Raw genomic sequence first — 20,549 nt, 5'->3', positions numbered from 1 at the left:
TACGGTGCGGGGTATCTGTGAGCACCTCTGTGTGTGTGTCTCGATTCTCTCTGGAGCCAGTAAACTGGATGACAGCAACTTTTACGTAAATACAGAAACTTTTCCCCAACACACACTGTGTGTGCAAAAGCAAATTATTTTTCTCCGAAATAAAAAAAAAAACGAAAAGTTTGTGTGTGGAAAAGTTACGAGGAAAAAATCTGCTGCAAGTTTTGTGCAGGAAAAGTGTTTGAAAAAGTGCTTTGGTGGCGAGAATTCTCCCAAAAATTTGCCAAACAAAAAGAGGAAAATTCGGAAAAATAGCTTCGTCTTTTTTTTTGCACTTCCGCATCCCATCTTGTGCACGCAAAATTTCAGTGAATGTGAGGCGGTGAAGAATAGATTTTCGGTGGAATTGAGGAGGAATTAGAATTATGTGCGATGCCCAAGTCACATGAGTCGTCGTCCGAGTTTGATTTCAGCAGCAATGAGAATCAGCAGCCGAATACAACACCCAACCGCAATCTACCCCTGCCCGTGAATAGTAAAAAGTTTCGCCATCAGAATTTCAGTAAGAACATCTACATTGGGACGAGGAATGCTGAAAAATGGGATACATTTCGGTCATCGTTGGCATTCAAGAATGATGTGGAATTCGTCTCGTATCTACTAAAATTAGCTGAGAATGACCTAGCCAATGGCAATGGGTGAGCTTTTTTCCACGAAAGTTCTTCTTTTTTCTCTTCCCAATTTCTCCGCGCTGAAATATGGAGAAAAGTTGACCAACCCCCAACCCCTATTTATTTTTTTTTTATTCGCTTCTCTTGCCCATACATATTGCTGCTCTCTGGAAGCATTTAAGGGATGGCGAATTTTTAAGGGCGCGTACAACTGTTTTATATATATTTTTTTATCCAAAACTTAAAAGCTCAAATTAACTGAATTTTTTTTTGAATAATTTTGCAATTAAAATAAAAATTATTCTCATTCTCCAATTTGTGCGGGGATTGCTATATATGTATGTAGCTACAACAACACTACAGCTACAACATTCCCCACCCATGCCTGACCCGGAAAAAAACCTCCCACTAATTGCACGCAATTAACCCTTTGCAGTCGTCTCAACAACATTAAGGGGAACTTTGCAAGTTTGCTGGATCACAGCCAAACATCATCCAGCGATAAGGCATCGAAGAGTGTCAGTGAGACAACTGAGAATCTCTACAGTGCCGCCACAGCTGCTGCTGTGCCACCCCAGAAGAAAGTGAAGAAGGTCCAATTTCAGGATAGTCTCAATGGGATTATTCGGAATTGTGACCCACTGCCGGCATTCAGTGGGATCGTCAATAAGGATCCCCTTGCGGACTTCCGGAGTCCCCTTGAGGACACCACGTCGGAAGTTCTGGATTGTCGTATTGCTGAGAAGATAAAAACGGAATTGTGTGAGATGAAGACGAAGGAGAAGGAACTCTCAATGGTGGCTAAGATTCCCTTTGTAGCTGATCCCATGAATTCGCGTGAGCATGAGAGTGATTTTGACGAAGACGATGAGGAGGATGATGATAATTCGGTACTCGATGATTTACCTGAGAATCCCGAAGAAGCCCTTTGCTTGGCTGCTATAAAACCTCGAGATCTCATGGATTCATCCTCATCCATTCCCATGCCCACGACACCAGTGAAGGTGTCCAAGAAGAAGGCACTTAAGGGCGGGACAGAGGTGAAGAAGCCACGAGGACGACCGAAAATGCTGAAGCATGATGTACGAAAGGCACCCCAAGATGGGCGGCATCTTCCCACCATTATGGGGCCAATGGAAATGAACAACGACGATGAACCCGGAGCTGAGCTTGAACCACAATTCCCCCAGAGTGATGATGAGGAAACCACGGAGCCCTTTGATGAGGTAACAGGACTCCCAAGGGCAGCCATGTGTTGCTTCTGCGACGATCAGCACATGCCCGATGAGTGCCCCATACGCAATGCTGATCTCCACATTATGGACTCCATTGAGAGGGCAGTGTGGCTGGAGCAGAATCAGGAAGTCGCCGAGGAGTACGCCAAACAGCATGTGTTGACAATTAAAACAGAAGAGCGCGATGAAGAGTTGGAAGATGATGAAATTGGGGAAAGTAACTCAGCCAGTAGTCTCATGGAGGACGTTCTCCCACCACCACCACCCATCCCAGCAATTCAGGAGAATCTCCCAACATTTGCCGATGCATCCCTCCCGCCGGAATTTGAATTTCGCACCATAAATGAGCTTCAGTGTGTCTTCACGAAAGCCCCAATTGTTAAATTCACAAAGCTCGGCCCCCTCATTGGGCGCATCATCCCAGCAACGGATATTGGGGATGACAATCAGATGCAGTACATCGTGGAGACATTTGATGGTACCCAATCGGAATTCCTTTCGCTCGAGAATAAGAATGATTCCAACTGGATGCGCTACATCCGACCAGCTGCTTCGCGAGACTTGAGAAATCTCTCCCTTGTCTGCGTGAATAAAATGGTCTTCTTTGTCACAACAACAGACATCCTGGAGGGATGTGAGCTGCTCTATTGGAGTGACAACATCAACTCAGCCTGGGGCAGGAAGAAGATTGAAAAAATGAGTGAGTTTTTTTTTTAAATCTTTATTGATTTTCCCCGATTTTCCTGTGATTTCCAGGAAATTGTTTTTTTTTTAATAATTTGATGGATGTTTCATGTTAAATGTCTATTATCCTTTGAAATGGATATTGATTTCCTGGAATTTTTTGCACCTGGATTTATATATTTATAAAATTCTGGGAAAACTAATTACAAAGTAAAATGTTCTTTTAACTTGATTTCCAAATATACATATGGGGGCAATTTTAAAATTAATTATTAATATTTGCGCTTCTGCAAATTCATCGTCCTTTTTATCCTTTTTGTTTATTTATTATTTTAAAAAAAATCTTTTTTTGTCAGGGGGGATGAGGTGTGACAATTCACTTAAAATTTTCCCGGATTTCCCTATTTTTGCATTTTTTTTGTAACAGTTTCGAATTGATATAGGATCCTGTTTGCGATTCAAACTAGAATTTATTCAATATAAAGCAAGCGTGAGGCAATCAGGAAATTCTTTCTTAAAACAGCTAACTTACATGAGATTAGATTAAATCTCTCCTCAATTGAGCCTTTTCTTTAATCTCTCAGACTCTTCTATCCTGTAAAATAAAACTACAGGGTGGCGAAGCGATAGTCACGAAATTAAATACTCATAACTTTTTATTGAATTAAGATATTTTTGAAATTTCACTGCCAAATGATCATAAATATAATCATGTTTTATCGTGCTTTTGGTGGACCTGACTCCAAATCCGTTTTTCTAACCTTGAATTCTTCCTTTCTCCTTTGAGTCCACCGATTACCTTTGATCATCAATTTCCTTTTATAACCTCCTGTAGAACAAGAAACCTAATTGTCCACCTGTTATTCTACTATTTTCTCTATCAATTCTTATATTTACAACTCAGTTTTATCTCTTAATTCCTTCTCAATATTGTTTTTTCACACAAGGATATTTTCGCTTCTACATTTTCATCGCGACTCTTCTTCAAATATGGCCGACTGCCTCTCTATCATGAACTTAGTCATATTTCATACAGATTTCAAACTTATAGCTAACTTCAATACAAATATTTCAATTTAAATAATTTTCAATAGATCTTTCTAGAAGACCGGAGATTTTATTTTAAAAAAAATGCTTTTTTGTAGATTGTGGCGGATGCAACATAAAATTCGATCATCCCCTCTTCTATCGAACACATTGCTCCGTGTTCCATGATCCCTCATTCAGTTTAACCATCAGAAAGTATCACTGCAAGATTTGCAGTATTGCAGTTCTGGGAAAGGAGAACATCATGAAGCACGCTGCTCAGATGCACGATGGCAAAGGCGCCTATCAGTGCCAGTTCTGCAAAAAGGTATCAGTATCCTGCACTTAATTTAGCTCCTTTCTTTGCCATTACTCATGCAGTTTTAATGATCTGTTCCTTGCAGTTCTTCCTGCGGTTGAACTACTTGGAGATGCATCGAACTTATGGATGCAGCGCCAATCCACAGCGTGCTCGTCCTCTCTGCGATTTCTGCGGCAGGAAATTCTGTCAACCGCAAAAGTTGAAAGTTCATATCAAGAGGATGCATAGTGGTAGGTCTTTAAGCTTCTGGTTGCATTTTTTGTGTCAATTTTAATCTAGGAAAGATTCTATTTTGAATAATTTTAACGAAATTATGGAGGAGGAACTCTAACCTCAAATATATGGTTTCATTTTGAGCAAAGCCATTGCTTCTTCATTTTGAACTATTTTCCATTTTTACTCTGCTTAGTTTTCACTAACATTTCACCTTTTCTCTAACATTTCTAACTTTAATTGCTGCTTAACTGAGGTTTGCTCAGTTTGCTCCTGAATACAATTCAAATTTCAATTTTTAACCGTTTCAAGATGGCTTACAAAACAATTTGCAATTTTTCCTGCAGACATGGCGGACGTTTTGAGAGATTTCCAGTGCAAACTTTGTTCAAAACTTCTGGGATCAAGAGCTGCACTACAGAGACACTCCAAGGAGGTTCATAGTCGAAATTCAGCTGTTGTGAGTTGTCCAAGATGCCAAAAATTATTCCAGAACCGCAGCAACTTGAAGATCCACATGTTGACACATTCAGGAGTGCGTCCTTTTAAGTAAGTTCCGCCATTTTGTTGTTAATTGTTACATTAAGGGTTGATTTGATTGAGAATTCGTGCGAAATGGATTTTTTAGGTGTGCTGAAAATGAGTGCAATGCTGCATTCACAACGAAACAATGCCTTCAATTTCACTACAAGAAAGTGCATGGCTACACCCAGGAGCAAATGCCAAAGATTGAACGGAGTATTGCCTATACTTTTGATGCATATTCCGGTGGGATGAAAGTTGATTTTATCGGTAAGATCATTCGCGTGGAAATCTCCTTAAAACAATTCAATAGAATTGTTGTTTTTTATTCTTTGAAGAACAAGCTCCGAGGAGACGAAGGAAAAGCTTAGAGGAAGGAAATTCTCTGGGTGGTGTGGAAAAGAGGAAGTACAACAGGAGAATTGTTGATGATGATCTCCTCAATTCAACTGGATCAACCGTTAAGACTTCCATTTCGGATTTATGCAAGAATGAAACAAACCTATCCCTCCTATCATCGAAGATTTCTTCCTTGCTCAATCATGAACTCAATCAGGTGAAGTTCAGACGACGCAACAGCATCTCCATGGATAATTTCAACCAGGAAGATCTTCACAAGAATGATGAGAATCACATGGATGGCATAAGTGATCTCAAGGTTAAACTCACAGAAGGAGATCACAAATCCCGGGATTCTCTGTAAGTACCCGCCGGGAAGGTCATTGAAAAAATATTTTTTTATTGAATTTCTTGTTGTTGGTTGTTGCAGGGATGACTCCCAGGATAATCAGCACAATGCCCAATTGAATTTGGTTGAGTCCTTCCTATCTAGTTCAACGGGAGAGCAGTCAAATCCCCTTCAGGCCATGCAGTCGCAGCTGGATGAGCAGCAACAGCAGCAAGATGATGAGGAGAGGCAATCAACATTTAGTGCTCCATCGCGGCACAAGGATTTCGCCACACCCATCAACACAAGCTTAATCCCCAGCAAGGGTAGCAAGAAGTGGATCAATGATCAGCAAAATCAGTCAAATGACGGGAGCTTGATGTCGGTGAATCGGGACTTTATCACGCGCCTCATGATGAATGGGACGAATGTGAATAGTGCCGCAACGGGTGATGATGAAGACAGCTCCACAATTCTCGATGTTGTGGACAATCATCCGCAGAATGCATCCCAGTATGATTTGCAGCAAATGCACCTGCCCAGCTTGCCGATGACTTCGCACATTCATCAACCATTCATGAGTTCCTTCTACAATGGGAATCAGAGCAATGCTTCCGCTACGGCGACTGGTCCCGGAAGCGCAGGCGCCGCAGTCCGGGCAGCTTCAGCAGCAGCTGGGAATTCAACGTCGGCAAGTCTTCTCGTTGAGGCTGCCCTCAATTCCGTGAGCAACATCATTGATTCCGGAGATCGGGACAGCTGTGAAATGGCTAAGAGTGCCAATGCTGGAAGTAGTTCACGTCTTGAGGATGATCATGAGCTTAATAGTCACATGGATGTGGATATTGATTCCATACCGAATGAGCATCATTCCATTGATGGGGGGAATGAGAGTGGGGGTGCTCTGGCGCTGGCTGAATCGGCGTATCATCATCACAACAACATGAGCCCGTTGGACAACGAAGTGAAACTCATGAAGAGCCTGAATAACTTCCAAATGTCAGGGATGCAGCAATTTTCCGTTCCATCAACATCAACAACCAATCAGATCATCATGGCGGACTCACCGAGTGTTACCAATAGTGGGCAGGATTTAATGCACGACAACGACATTGATGTGGACACGGCATCAACACCGCGAACAATGGATAGGGCGGAATCCAATGGATTCCGGAACTACCATCAAGCTTCAACTCCCTCACCACGAGACATATCACCGGGGCAGGATTATCGAGCAGCAGCCATGTATGCAGCTGCTGCAGGGAGTAATAATCACGTGTCATCCCCACAAGCCCTCTCCCGGAGGAATTATCAATCAGAGCAGAATGCAATGATGTCCCCAACAGCCTCCCCGCCAGTAGCTAGGTATGGATTCACCGATGATATGTGCCGGAAGCGCGAGCACGATCCCTCCGGGAGTTTAATTGATGCCCAGAGTATGGATCGTCGGGAGAATCATCACATGGGCGGTGGAAGTGGTGGGCAGCTGTCAAGTGATGAAGATAGCATTGTTATTGCGCAGAATTTGAGTGTCAACAACAACAACAACGATGAATTGAAAATGAAGATGAACCCCTCAATGGATCTCCTGTACGCCAAGTACGAGCAGCAGGTGAATGCTGGACAGGATCTCGCAGATCTCCGGATGAAATACAACACAAACGAGACAGCTCTGGATGTGTCTGACTTCCGTGGTGGTGGAGCGAATAGTGGGAGTGAGTCAATGTCCGAAATTCAGGGGCTTGACATGTCATCACGTCCGGGACTTTCGGGGTATTCTCATCACAACTTCCAAATCTCTTCAGCTGGTGCTAATCTCAGTCTCAATCGCTACCACCATCATATCTATGATATTCTGTCGGAGCGTGAGCAGCAGCAACAGTCGGATCATCATCAGTTGCAGCTGCAGCAGCAGATGATGCTGCAGGATCAACTGGCTGGCGGGGAAAATGAGTCAGATCAAACCACCTCAGTTGATCTCAGTCGCACAACGAGCTACGTTGTGACATCCCCACCGGCTCTACCCTATTCGCATCCTCATTCCGACATGCTGCGGATGGTATCGTTGGAGCTAAATTCAAATGGTAGCTCTGGAATGATTGTTGGAAATAACAGCCATCACGGGCGCAGCTTCCTCCCGTCGCAAATTCAGCACAACAGCCGCGAGAGTTTATCCGCCGTGGAGCATCATCGTCTCCTGTCAACGGCTGAGCAGCATCGTCTCTTGGCATCCAATACAGCCGCTGCGGCTGAACAGCTGTCAAATCCCGCCGCAAGTCTTGCGTCCAATCATCGATTAATCGTCGATCCGGCCACACATCTTCTCATGGAGCCCAACAATCGTCTGCTATCGTCTGAGAATAATCGCCTGCTGGATCAGACATCGCGCATCCTGGCTGATTCGTCCTCCGTGAATAGGCACATGGTGCCATCGAGGGACTTTGGTGCATATCAAGTCACATCCAATAACTACCACCATCTGGTTAGGCAGAATTTGGCAGGGTCCTCTTCTAATCAACCCCCATCCAACTATCATCCTTTCCCGGCTTACTACTAGGAGCCCCATCTCATCCCTTTCAACCTCTCATGCAACCTTTGAACTTGACGGATTTTCTAGCATTTAGAAGAGCATTTGAAGGAGGTCATTCTATTCAAAAGAAACTTTGCACCAAGCCCAAGGGGTGTTTATCTGAATGAAAATATTCAGATAATTTGCCAAAGAAATCAAAATATTCAGCAGACGAACATTTTTTTTCAGTCTTAAATTGGTAGAGACTGAGGAGCAAAAAAGTCTAAAGAGTACTTAATTGTAGACAAAAAAAGTGAAATACAATTTAGTACTTTGTAGACTTAAATTTAGTACTTTTTCCCATTGTATTCAGTATACTTTTTCAGCTAGAATTTACTATTTTTCTGATGGAATTTAGTACTTTTTCGATTTTAGTACTAAATTATTTAGTACAGTCATACCCCGTTTTATCAAGTCTTGGTTAAAAAACTCTTCTCACCCATTAATTTTAATGGGTGAGAAGAGTTTAACCAAGACTTGATAAAACGGGGTATGACTGTACTAATTTTTTGAGTTCTAAAAGTACCAAATTCTAGCCAAAAATATAGTAAATTCTAATTGAAAAAGTTCTGAATTCAATCGGAATAAGTACTAAATTCTAGCCTAAAAAAGTACTAAATTCAATCCTGAAAAGTACTTAAAAAGCAGTAAATTCAAACCGAGAAAGTACCACATTTTAGCTGAAAATGAGAATATTCAGATCTTTGGAAATATTGTAATTATTCACCAAAATAGTCAAAATATTCGACAGATAAACGCCCCTTGCTTTGCACTGAAGCCCCGCCTTTGGAAGTTATTCAAATAAGAAGAAGAATCATCAAAAGAAGATGAGCTCTGATTGGCTGATAAATTCAGGCAAAGCATTTTCATTGGCTATCGTTCATTTAGGGAGTGGAGCTTCAGTGCAAGACTAATTTGAACAGAATGGGATCCTTTTCATCTGAAGTTCCAAAGTCTGCTAGAGAGCCTATCCCTCTTACTAAATAAAAAAATGATGATGATCTCAATGTTGATTGGCCGTTATTTTTGTTACGCTCTTAGGCTAGATTTAATCACCATTTTATGCATTCCCTTAATTGTATTCTCATATTTAAAAGAAAAAAAAAAAAAAAAGAAAATGCCGTCACTTAAATTCTAGTCTCTTTTATCTTATAACTTTGAAGAAAAAAAAGAATGAAAAAATTGTAGGTTTTTCGATGGATTTAATAATAAAAATTTGAAAAAAAGTCTTATATATTTAAATAAATAAAAAAAATCTTGGTGGGAAAATATTCAAATTGTAAATAGTTCATGTTCATTAAATTTAATTTTATAATCAGTATGAAAACAAATTTAACGATATATTTACACAACTTAAAAAAAACAGAATAGTATATTAACTGGAAAATTTTTGTATTGTATGTGCCAAAATTTACAGAGAAAAAAAATGAAGAAAAAATTAACGAGAAAATTATTAAGAAAAAAACTATAGAGGCAACTGACCAAGGATCCTCCGTAGACAACACGACAAGACTCAAAAAACTTCCTCGATTTTAGGAGACTCTCTTTAGGAGAACGTTAGAAAATCCTTCTTATGTGGAAAAACAAGAAAAAATAGTCAGCAAAATGTATTTTTTTCTTATTTTCTATTTTTTTAAAAATTGTTTTTTTTTTTCAAGTCAAATCACACAATTTCCGCAACAGAGGCACATGATTCTCCTTGAATTTCCTTTAATCTCTCTTTGGTTTTATGGTGAGGGAGAAACCCCCTAATTCTTATAATAGAAAGTAAAAAAAAATTATGTAAAAGTGGCAAAATAATTCCGAAAGAAAAGAAAGAGAGAAAAACATTTAAAGAAGCGTAACAATTTTCTGACCGTGACCAAAAGAACAAGTAAAAGAAAAAAAATTATAAAAATCTCTTATTTTAATGTGAAATAAAAATAAACTGAAACCATTTACACGGCTGTTTCCTTTCAACAACATTTATTTTTAGGATCATCATTAGGTAAAGTTGGACGAAATTCGTGAAAAAAAAATTTCCGCAAATGAAGGATAAAATTTAGGGGAAAATGTGGTAAATTGGCCTCCTTTTGGAATTATTTTTAGGACTATTTTTTAGAAAATTTATCAATGTTTAACTCTTTCTTATGAAACTTCTCACTATCAGGGAGAGAAAATTGTGAAATTTTTATTTTTCTGAACATTTGCAGATGACAAAATTAGATAATTTTCTTTCTTTTCAAGTTGAGATAATGGCAGAAATTCAGTTAAAACATCTCAAGACCTTGAAATGAGACAAAAATCTAAAATAAAAAAAAAAACATTTTTATCCAATTTTACAGGATAGACGAAAGTTTTTAATTAAAATCTGATTTGATTTAAATTGATCGATCATATAACCAAAATTTGTGATCATTTTCTGAATTTCTGATTGAGATAAATTAAATCTTTTCAAATCTATTAAATCCAATCCTTAAGAATTTATTTTTTTGTATTAAAACCAATCAAATCCTGATGAAAATTCAAGAAGAAATCAAAAGAAATTCTTCAAAACTTCTTCTCTTAGCTCATTTTAAATGCTGCTAAAACCGTTTGATCGATTTTGATTAAATTAATTCCATTTAATTGGATTTTCTTGAAAACAGTTTTATTGTCAAAATCTGATGTAAGGGATTTATTCTCAGAAGTGATTTGGGCTGGAGTCAGTTCCCGCTTTCCGGTCATCTAGTGGTGGAAACGCCCCTGAGTCTACGAGCATTTCACAAACGCGTGTTCACCCTTCCACGTCCCACAACGAACTGAACTCTAATCACTTAGCGACCCGCTATGTATTCCACCACTAGAGGGCCCGGCCCTAGAGAGGAGACCCACATAGAGTGTATTCTGTCTCGGAAAATAGGGGAATGCCGGCAATATGGGGTTATGCCATTGGCGGGTACAAACTTTGATCCTACACTGATTTATTTAATCGAAATCGATTATTTTCTACTACATATTTTTATTCGATTTTTCTTTCTTAAAAAGGATTTATTTCATGAAATATAAAAAAATAGAAATTATTAATGTTTTGTTCTAAAAGTAAATGACCGGACTTAGGCCAATCTCCCCTACATAAAAATAAATAAATATGATGAAATTATGCTACAAAAATTTATTAAAACTAATTGAATTCAAAAAATAAAAAATTAATTCAAAGAAAAGAAATTATTTAAAGAAAAAATAAATTTCACGAAATTCTGTAGCCTAATCCGGATAGTCCGCTCATCCGATGGGATGCACACAAGTGTGCCCCCAAGGCCAACCGGCTCGTCCAAAAATGTATGAGCGCGCACATGGCATAACGTCAAAGCCCCCGACCCCTTCTTCTCTGCTGAAGAGAGCTCTGACTGTGACTGAGCTGAGCTGTGAGCTGAGTAGAGGGAATCTTATCAGTAGTGTGGTATTCCGAGCACTTATCGCCTGGTTGTGAGACGATAGGCACTTCTTCTGTCGAATTGATCTTGAGTGGGGAGCCCATGCGACTTGCCTGTGCGCGAGTTTTTTCCTCTCATTCAGTCAGTTGTGCGATCGCGATCGTTGTGATTCAACCAGGCGAGGCATTTATGAAATTCCCCCCCGTTCAAGCTTATTTAGTCAGTGTGTGATTGTAAGAAAAAAAAATGCGCGGAACAGCGGATTCGGGTGGGAACAGCTTCAAGACTGGCGTGATTGACTTCACGGCAGGATCTCTAGGTGAGCTGTGTGCAACATGTGGATTTGCTGGGAAGGATGAGCTGATTATATGTTGCTGCGTTGTGTTGTTATGTGATTTCCAGGTGGTGTGGCCTTGGTGTATGTCAGCCAGCCCCTGGATACGTGCAAGGTGAAGATGCAAACCTTCCCCACGTTGTACCGTGGCATGGTGCACTGCCTGATTGAGACATTCCGCAAGGATGGCATCTGGAGGGGTCTCTATGCTGGCTCCATTCCAGCTGTTGTGGCTAATGTGGCAGAAAATTCAGTATTATTCGCAGGTGAGTTGCGCAATCTTCTCAACAATAAAAATCCCATCAAAACACATCTCTCCCTCCCTCCCTCCCTCTCCACCCAGGCTATGGAGCTTGTCAGAAACTCGTGGCTGCTGTAGAGAAGAAAGATAGCATCAAGGATTTATCTCTCTTTGGGTACGTCACATTACCTTCCTCTTCGCATGGAAAAAAAAATCCCCGGAAGTCTTAATTTTTTTTCCCAACTGAATCTCCTCAGAAATGCCACAGCGGGCTTCCTGGCGGCTTTCTTCTCATCCTTCACCCTCTGCCCCACTGAACTGGTCAAGTGCAAACTTCAGGCACTCCGGGAGATGCATGTAAGTTAGCTCTGATGGCGCACACATTGAGGGAATAAATAAAATCGGACAGCTCTCGCGCTATCTTGACGGAGGCTCGACCTTCGTGGCTGATAAAAAAATCGCGAGAGTGGCGCACAATGGATTGCCCCCCGCTCAATTGAAAACATATTTTCCATTTTGCAGAATCAAAAAAAGGCGACGCAACCTGATGCCAAGTTATCGCACATTACGCCATTTAAACTCACACGTGAAATTCTCAGGAAGGAAGGTAAATAAGATTATTTTCTATTTTTACATTAAATCTTCCTGAATTGGAGATTGAAAGGATTAATTAATTCTTTTCCGTTAATATTTGAAGAAATATTTTATTAATTTTGAAGCTCTGATGATCATTGAAAGTTTCAAATGAGGGAAGAGTTAAAATTGGTTTTTTAATCATGAAAAATTGAGGAACATTTAGCCAATAACCACGCCCCCATTGTTTACTATTATGGATGCATAAAGCATATGCTTCAATCAATGATTAATGCATCTGCTGCATACATTAAAATACATAATGCCGTGAAAGACACAAAAATCACAATAATGACGTCACAAGTTTGCATTTTTTAAGCTTTTTGTCAGTTTATTCCAGTAAGAGGAATCCAGCGTAAAATAAAGTCTGTTCACTGATTTTTTAAAAGTTTTTAGATTTTCTATGCTCGTATTTTGATATTTTTTTCAAATTTATCTAGTCCAAAGGAAAATGAATAAACTCCTTTTTACAAATATTCCGAATATTTGCGAAAAATTCCGAATAATTCTCAGTTGGATTTGTGAGAATTTTATTTTATTTAAAAGAAGAGATTTTTTATTCCTATTCACCCCAATTAACGATTTCTTGCGTTCTTAGGACGACCTAAACGTGAATGCAAAGAGTCATATTTAGAACATCTTCCTCTAAATATTTTCTTAATACATTTTCCTTCAATTTGTTAAAACCTTTCGTTGAGAAATAATTAAACATTTTCCAAATAAAAAACAAATTAAATCCGCGTTTGAGGAAATAAAAATAATTAAATGGCGAAAAGAAATAATTTTGGCTAAATCCGGTTAAAACTGATTTTTTTTCTTTCAAATAATCTTTGGGCCTAAATAGGAGTTTTTTGTTATTGTTTAACAACATTTCTCTTTGAGTCATGTTCCTTATTAATTTCTGAACTGATCCGGATAGACTTATCAACAAGCTAGACAAGCTACGATCATCTGCGATCGTAAAAAGAAGTTTCGACAAAAAAAATCTTATGAGATAAATTTAATCTTCTCTGTTTACTTTTTCATTTTTTTCTTCTATTTCTGCTCATCGTCTTGCCAAACTTTTAGTAAAATTACTAAAGATTCACGAAATATTTGCTTAAGAATCTGACACTGTAGGTCAGAAAAAATTGAAAGAATTAGTAAGAAGGAGTTTAGTCATTATTATGAAAAAATCTCATTCGGGCAATAATTTGTACACGGCTAATCTTACAGAGGATTAAATAAGAATAAGAAATTACGGAACAATCAGGTATTATAGCTGAGAAAAGAAGGCAAAGATTTGATTAAAAATATAAAGAATGACGTCACTTTTGCCCTTTCTAGTTGCTTTTAATACACGACACATAAGAATAAGAAAAAAATCGACGAAATATCAGGAAAAATAATTCATAAATTCAAATTTGATAAAAAAGCGTATAAATGACGTCATTCTTTACATTTTTAATCAAATCTTTGGCTTCTTTTCCCAGCAAATCCCAAAGGAAAACGGGTTGTTTCTTTAGTAATTTCTTTATTTTTCTATGATCATCAACAAGATAAATCTTATTGTGTCCAGATTAATCTTCTAATAAGGATTTATTTTTTCCATACATCAGCGATTAAACTCCTTTAAGCCTAATTTAATTTCTCAATTAAATCTAGACCCTTGTTATTACCAAATTGTTGGATTTCTTTCCGATATAAAATCTCTTTTATATCCCTCATACCGATGGAATAATTTGTTTGATTAGATAAGAAAGCTTTTCTGTGTTAACAAAAATTCCACCCACAACCCCACAAATTATGCTTGTTGCCATTTATGATTTTATGAGATAAAAAAAAAATAATCGTTTTTTGGACGATATTTTGGCGGATTTTTAATCTTCCCGCTCTTTATGTTTTAAAGGAAATTTATAATTTTTTTTCTTAAAGGCATTCCGGGATTATTTAGAGGTCTCGCACCTACCTTTGCCCGTGAGATGCCCGGCTACTTCTTCTTCTTCGGCGGCTACGAAGGTGCCCGGATGGCACTGGCAGCTCCGGGACAGTCAAAAGATGACATTGGACCACTCCGTACCATGGCAGCTGGAGCATTTGGTGGCATTGTCCTGTGGACTGTGATCTTCCCTGCTGACGTCATAAAGAGTCGCATTCAGGTTGCCAGCCTCCGGAGTAGTATGATGCAAGTTGGGCTGCAAATCTACAGAACTGAGGGCTTCCTGGCCCTCTACAATGGCCTTCTCCCCTCTGTTCTTCGTACAATTCCCGCCACGGCGGTTCTCTTCCTCGTGTACGAGTATTCAAAGAAGCTAATGATGGAGATTTTCTAATATTAAATTACCTAATTGTTTATTTTGTTATCTATCCACGTTTTTCTTTTTCTTTTTTCACTAAAAATCCGCAATGCTACGAGTTTGCTGGTTGACTGAGTTGCTTTATGCAATTCTTGATGTACATTGGACGCTCTCCAGGAGTCATCTTGCGCCATGTATACCAAGGAATCTGGAAGGGAAGATTTTTGGGTGAAACTTGAAGTTTGTAGAGTTCTTGAATAAACTTTTCTTCCCGGAACGGTTTGATATGTTCCCGGAAAGTGCCATAAGTGGCTGGAATTGTGCAGACATTCTTCCCATTGCATCAGGGAGTTTCTTAGGAATGTAAAGAACTTCCTTTTCAACACCCGGTTGATCTTTGATGTCATCTTTGGGTCAAAATTTGAGTTGATAAAAATACTTCATGCAATTGCAAAGGGGACTTCCTAAATGGACAGATTTTGACTCCTAAATGACATCAAGGATCAGCCGGGTGTTGAAAAGGACTTTCCTTAGATTCCTTAGAAACTTCCTAAAGCAATGGGAAGCATGCCTGCACAACTTCCAGCCACTTACAGCACTTTCCGGGAACACATCGAACCGTTCCGGAAAGAAATTTCAAGTTGCTGTTTTTGGATAAGAAATTGAGTAAAAAAAGGAAGATTGAGGGCAGCTAACTCACCATAATAGGAGTAAGTCCGAGCAATCGTAGCTGCTCGAGTTTCAACTTTAACTGCCCCGTCATGGCGTTTGTGTTCCTCACGAGGATATTCCATCCTCCAACGACAATCACAAACACATCAAGATCCTCTTTGTTGGTAATATTCCTCAGGAGATAATCTCGCGAAAGAATCATCCCCGTGTAGTGAGGAGGAAAGTCCCGAAGCTCCACAGCTTCTCCTGTTTTCCTACTCAACGCCACCACAACATCCGGACGCTCATACTGCGAAAGGACGTGACAAATGTGAGGATTTTCACGTCCCCAGAGCTCATCGCATGTCTCCTTAATCTCCAGGAGGATCATATCAGCTGCTGAAAGTTTGTAGCGTTGATCACGCGATGGGATGTAGCTTGTGTGCATTTTGGTCAGAGTAGTTCGGAATTTTTCCGTGAGAAGATTCCCTTTGTATGTGTCCTTCAGGTTAATCCTCGCGAAGGAATCCAAGCAGAGGAGCTCCCTACTTGCCATAAGATTCTTCCCATAGGCCATATCGTAGAATTTTGGATCGAGCACCGTGCTCAGGAGTTCTTCATTGTGATACCCACAGAGGGTGAGGAAGTGCAGGCAGGAAGGAAAGCACCTGAAACAGAGAAGAATCTCTGTAAAGTTCTCAGAGAAAAGAAGGAGAAAATTCAGTGAAACAAACCTTGGATACTTCATTATTTCGCTTATTCTATTCGGGAGTTCCGCAAGGATTTCCTGACAGAGCTTCGTGTGAGTCCCTGAAGAACTTGTGAAGCAGTACAGGCCCATAACAAAGGTCAATCTCTCAAATTCCTTCAACCGGCAAGACTTCAAATCCGCCGCAAAGCGCTCAATAACCTTCTCCAGGCAGCCGTGATTGTAGAATTGCATGTCGGTGCCGAAGAGGGCAATATGGAGGCAACTGAGGAGTGATAGCCGATGGATTTCCGGCGTCACAGCAATGAGGAAGTCATCGAGAAGCTGAATATGCTGCAACTTTGCTGAATATCGCAAGATTTTCATTATGCTCACGAGACTTATGTCCTGCACCGTCTTAATTTCCGCCGTGACACGCTGGAAGATTTTATCCACGAGCTCCGGGTTGCGAATTTTGGTTTCTGTCTTGAAGAATCCCATACTCATCACGGCAATCTCATCCAGGGAGAGATTGTCAATGGACTCAAAGAGATTCACCTCGAAGTCAAACATATCCAGCAGGGGCTTACGGCGCATATTGACGTAGAACATTGTCTGCACGAGATTGGTCGGGGAGAGGGCTTTTAGCTTCCTGCCCAGCTTCTTTGTGGCTTGAAAGGTACATTTGCACACTTTGGCCAAGTTCAGGGCGTACCAGTGATCACAGACAAGGAGAAGCTGCTCCGTCTGCCACTTGTCGATTCTCTCAACGCACGCATCATCCAGTGCTGACCAGATTTCCACAAAATTCCTACTATTTATCCCATCCGAAGGTGGGAAGTGTGTAAGCAATCGAAGGGTTTTCAGCAGGAGGTCATCCGTGAAGCTGAAGCACAGCTCAACCATGGCATCAATGAAGATATCCAGCCGGGAATCAGCTAGCTTAATGTCATTCTTCCCACAGTACACGGCTAGTTTCTCAAAAGTCTCCACCATCTCCCCATGGGGTACTCCTGACCAACTTTTTCGTTCACAAATCTCCCGGAATTGCTGCTCTGACAGCAGCTCCCCAATGGATTTAACGTCATCCTTTATGAGATGGTACTTTCCAACCCTCTCGAGAATCCCATGAGCGTAGTCATTCTCCCTCTCGGGGAAAATCTTCCCGGAATTCGCGAGAGAACTGTGAATTGCTGCTCTTCCGGATAGTGGTTCACATTGAAGGAGTTTCCTTCCCAGAACTGATGTACTTGGCCAGGTTTCATGTAAATTCCTACATAAACTCACTAATTGTCTTGCACTTCGCGTAAACATCATCCCCTTTGGCCAGGAAAGAAACGAGAAGAAAAACAGCCCGGAACACGTTCGAGAGAGGTTATGTTACGCGCAGTGTTACGAATGTGTCCCAAAAAACAGCTGACCATCTAACCATGCTGAAGTTTTGGCCTACTTGTTTGAGTTTTTTATTTGCAAATTTTCGTGAAAACTTCAACATGCCACGTGTCCCAATGTTTTTATTGGAAAACAACCTGAGTTTGATTTTTGCTTGTCCCCTGGATTTTCCGCATTTTCTTCATTTTCTCGTTGCTGAAAAATTTGTATTGGTGTGAAAAATGATTCCCGGACGTGCCCTGCACTATGTTCTCAAGATTGGAGATCGTGCCAAGAATATTCACTTCTTCAGGAACATTTTGGGAATGAAGGTGAGATGATTTTGCAGAATTCTTGAAGAATTTCACGGAGATTTCCACACACAGGTGCCTTTTATTGCACGGGTAATTACTCAATTGTGTACAGGTGTGGCTAATCAGTTAATCTGTAGCGAGAGATTATGAGTGTTTGAGTGGGAATTAATGAGAAATCATTGTTCATTGCAGGTGCTTCGTCATGAGGAATTTACGGAAGGTTGTGATGCTCAATGCAATGGGTAGGCTTGTTAGAACATTCTTAAGAATCTATTTGTGAAGGACAGAAGAGACTAAACATTCCTCTTAACCCTTTTAGGCCGTACGATAATCGATGGAGCAAGACAATGATTGGGTATGGCCCAGAATCGGATTTCTTTGTCGTTGAACTAACTTACAACTACGGCGTGAAATCATACGAGCTGGGCAATGATTTCGGTGGGATGACAATCAAAGACGGGGAAATTCTCTCTCGAGCAAAGAATCTCAACTATCCCGTGTCCAAGGATGGCGAGAGGGATGTTCTCCTCAGCCCAGATGGGTACAAATTCTTCATTCAAGCTGCGGAATCTTCCACAGCTGATAAAGTCTCGAAAGTAACGCTCCACTGTACGAATCTCAAGCGTTCCCTTGACTACTGGAATGGTTTGCTGGAGATGGAGATTAACTCTCAAGAGGAAAGGAGTGCTCTGCTTAGTTATGCCGTGAATCAGGCAAAGTTGGAATTGAAAGAGATTGCAGAGCCTCTCAATCGCGCCAAGGCCTACGGGAGGATTGCCTTTGCTGTTCCAGCCAACATTCAACCGGAAATTGACAGGAAAATTAAGGCAAATAATGAGACAATTCTTACACCACTCATCTCTCTCGATACTCCCGGAAAAGCCACCGTTCAGGTCATTATTCTCGCTGATCCTGATGGCCATGAGATCTGCTTTGTAAACGAAGAAGGATTCTCGGAGCTATCCAAAGTGGATCCGGCAAGTGATCAGGAACTCGAGAAGTACATCAAGAAGGATCCATTCCAGCAGTAAGAGCCATGAAAAAGAATTCTTTATATTTTTTTCTTATTAAATGGTGATTTATTGCAGATAAGATGGTTTTTTCTTATTATTAATTCCTTGAATTTCTCTGGAAAACATAGACAAAAATATCATTGATAAGAGAAATTCAAGGAACTTTCAATTATTTCGATAAGCCCAACAAAATTTTTAAAGAAATCGTTACTTTGCCCATTTGTCGTATGAAACTTTTTTTTAAAATTTTTTCTTAAAGCTTCTTCCTGAATAAAAATCAATAATTTTATTGGGAAATTCTCAATAGGTGAGAACAGTGAGAGCTAATACTTTAATCTCTTAAGTATGTAAAAGCTATCCACTTAAGTTTAAGCCTCCATGTGTTTAAAGTTCTCCACGAGCCAATATGTTGCACTATTAACCCTTTAACGACCATTATTGGGATGATTTCGTCGCTTAATTGTTTTAATTTTTTCTAAAAGATTTTTTCATGATCCTGAAATTTTCTTTCAACGAGAAAAGGACGCCTTTCATTTTTGGATTTATGACATTGGTTTTTGGATGCATGACATTAGTTTTCGGATGCATGACATTGGTTTTTGGATGCATGACATTGGTTTTTGATCGCAAATCTTGCGATCTCGGTTCAACTTAGACCATAGTTAATCACCCCTAGATTTTTCCCTCAAATATTGTCCTTTTTGACCAAAACTGCTTTTTCGCGTTTTCTGGCTCTTCTGTTGGTTTTAGAGCGAAAAGAAAAGAATTTTGGGATCACCCTTTAATCCATTGGAAAAATGGAAAATTTTTGATTTTTCTTTCGATACCTTTATGCGAATTATAGCGAATCATCTGAATCTTTGACGAATAATCCGAAGATCCGATGATTTTTATTCAGATAAACACCCCTTGCAATATTATGATTTTCCTTCTTCTTTTTCTAAACTAAACCCTAAAATTGATTCTGAAACATCTGAAATGAACAAAAACCAGTAAATTGAAAAATTGAGGTTAGAATAATGGCTTCTTGGGAGAAAATGGAGGACATTGGCTCAGAACAGACGGCCGTGACTATTGGTTGACGTCTTCGCGATGCAACTTTTTGGATGTGACTTTTTTGCGCAGACATAACCTCAAAGCAACTTTTTTGTGTGCAAAAAAGTGAGAAATACGGGAAAAAATGCGTTGCAGTGCCCCCGGGGGGCTTCCTGTATGCTGTTAATGCATTTTCCAGGCGGAAATTTGCACAATTCTGTTTTTTACCACAACAATATTTCGATGCGACTTTTTTGACACTTGGATGCGACTTTTTCGATGTAACTTTTTTGGATGTGACTTTTTTGATGCAACTTTTTTGGGTGTGACTTTTTTGATGCAACTTTTTTGGGTGTGACTTTTTCGAGGAAACTTTTTTCACTTTTTGTTGAACAAAAAAAGTTTCCTCGAAAAAGTCACACCCAAAAAAGTTGCATCAAAAAAGTCACACCCAAAAAGTCACATCCAAAAAAGTTACATCGAAAAAGTCGCATCCAAGTGTCAAAAAAAGTTGCATCAAAAAAGTCACACCCAAAAAAGTTGCATCAAAAAAGTCACATCCAAAAAAGTTACATCGAAAAAGTCGCATCCAAGTGTCAAAAAAGTCGCATCGAAATATTGTTGTGGTAAAAAACAGAATTGTGCAAATTTCCGCCTGGAAAATGCTGTAACAGCATACGGGAAGCCCCCTGGGGGCACTG

General features: G+C 39.8%; 4 protein-coding genes across 4 annotated transcripts; 3 read left to right on the top strand and 1 right to left on the bottom strand.

Moving 5' to 3' along the window:
- The first annotated feature begins 55 nt into the window (after nt 1–55).
- On the top strand, nt 56–9,837 carry LOC129788688 (uncharacterized). Its single transcript, XM_055824934.1, has 8 exons — nt 56–686; nt 1,096–2,594; nt 3,724–3,932; nt 4,009–4,156; nt 4,487–4,688; nt 4,768–4,931; nt 5,000–5,360; nt 5,431–9,837. The coding sequence occupies exons 1-8, from the start codon at nt 421–423 to the stop codon at nt 7,883–7,885; spliced, it is 5,304 nt and encodes a 1,767-aa protein (XP_055680909.1). The 5' UTR covers nt 56–420; the 3' UTR covers nt 7,886–9,837.
- Nucleotides 9,838–11,308: 1,471 nt separating this feature from the next.
- Nucleotides 11,309–14,846, top strand: LOC129788686 (mitochondrial ornithine transporter 1). Its single transcript, XM_055824931.1, has 6 exons — nt 11,309–11,611; nt 11,695–11,892; nt 11,970–12,042; nt 12,125–12,224; nt 12,390–12,474; nt 14,415–14,846. The coding sequence occupies exons 1-6, from the start codon at nt 11,539–11,541 to the stop codon at nt 14,810–14,812; spliced, it is 927 nt and encodes a 308-aa protein (XP_055680906.1). The 5' UTR covers nt 11,309–11,538; the 3' UTR covers nt 14,813–14,846.
- On the bottom strand, nt 14,805–17,632 carry LOC129788685 (uncharacterized). The gene is made up of 3 exons (XM_055824930.1): nt 16,162–17,632; nt 15,477–16,095; nt 14,805–14,984 (listed from the first exon to the last, which is right to left on the bottom strand). The coding sequence occupies exons 1-3, from the start codon at nt 17,430–17,432 to the stop codon at nt 14,889–14,891; spliced, it is 1,986 nt and encodes a 661-aa protein (XP_055680905.1). The 5' UTR covers nt 17,433–17,632; the 3' UTR covers nt 14,805–14,888.
- A 72-nt stretch (nt 17,633–17,704) lies between these two features.
- LOC129788687 (glyoxalase domain-containing protein 4) lies at nt 17,705–18,892 on the top strand. The gene is made up of 3 exons (XM_055824933.1): nt 17,705–17,818; nt 17,993–18,042; nt 18,120–18,892. The coding sequence occupies exons 1-3, from the start codon at nt 17,729–17,731 to the stop codon at nt 18,829–18,831; spliced, it is 852 nt and encodes a 283-aa protein (XP_055680908.1). The 5' UTR covers nt 17,705–17,728; the 3' UTR covers nt 18,832–18,892.
- The last annotated feature ends 1,657 nt before the right edge of the window (nt 18,893–20,549 follow it).

The sequence above is a fragment of the Lutzomyia longipalpis genome, chromosome 2 (genome assembly GCF_024334085.1).
Source record: "Lutzomyia longipalpis isolate SR_M1_2022 chromosome 2, ASM2433408v1".
In the NCBI taxonomy this organism is placed as follows: domain Eukaryota; kingdom Metazoa; phylum Arthropoda; class Insecta; order Diptera; family Psychodidae; genus Lutzomyia; species Lutzomyia longipalpis.
The sequence above is the reverse complement of the archived record's forward strand: the minus strand, read 5'-3'. Positions and strand labels throughout refer to the sequence as shown.

Coding starts and splice junctions, on each gene's coding strand:
- LOC129788688 (XM_055824934.1), top strand. CDS start 421: ATGCCCAAGTCACATGAGTCGTCGTCCGAGTTTGATTTCAGCAGCAAT. Junction 2,595..3,723: donor GAAGAAGATTGAAAAAATGA/GTGAGTTTTTTT, acceptor GCTTTTTTGTAG/ATTGTGGCGGATGCAACATA. Junction 4,689..4,767: donor TCAGGAGTGCGTCCTTTTAA/GTAAGTTCCGCC, acceptor TGGATTTTTTAG/GTGTGCTGAAAATGAGTGCA.
- LOC129788686 (XM_055824931.1), top strand. CDS start 11,539: ATGCGCGGAACAGCGGATTCGGGTGGGAACAGCTTCAAGACTGGCGTG. Junction 11,612..11,694: donor CTTCACGGCAGGATCTCTAG/GTGAGCTGTGTG, acceptor TGTGATTTCCAG/GTGGTGTGGCCTTGGTGTAT. Junction 12,043..12,124: donor AAGGATTTATCTCTCTTTGG/GTACGTCACATT, acceptor GAATCTCCTCAG/AAATGCCACAGCGGGCTTCC.
- LOC129788685 (XM_055824930.1), bottom strand. CDS start 17,432: ATGATGTTTACGCGAAGTGCAAGACAATTAGTGAGTTTATGTAGGAAT. Junction 16,096..16,161: donor GAAATAATGAAGTATCCAAG/GTTTGTTTCACT, acceptor TCTCTGTTTCAG/GTGCTTTCCTTCCTGCCTGC. Junction 14,985..15,476: donor TCGGACTTACTCCTATTATG/GTGAGTTAGCTG, acceptor CTTCCCTTCCAG/ATTCCTTGGTATACATGGCG.
- LOC129788687 (XM_055824933.1), top strand. CDS start 17,729: ATGATTCCCGGACGTGCCCTGCACTATGTTCTCAAGATTGGAGATCGT. Junction 17,819..17,992: donor GGAACATTTTGGGAATGAAG/GTGAGATGATTT, acceptor TGTTCATTGCAG/GTGCTTCGTCATGAGGAATT. Junction 18,043..18,119: donor TGTGATGCTCAATGCAATGG/GTAGGCTTGTTA, acceptor TAACCCTTTTAG/GCCGTACGATAATCGATGGA.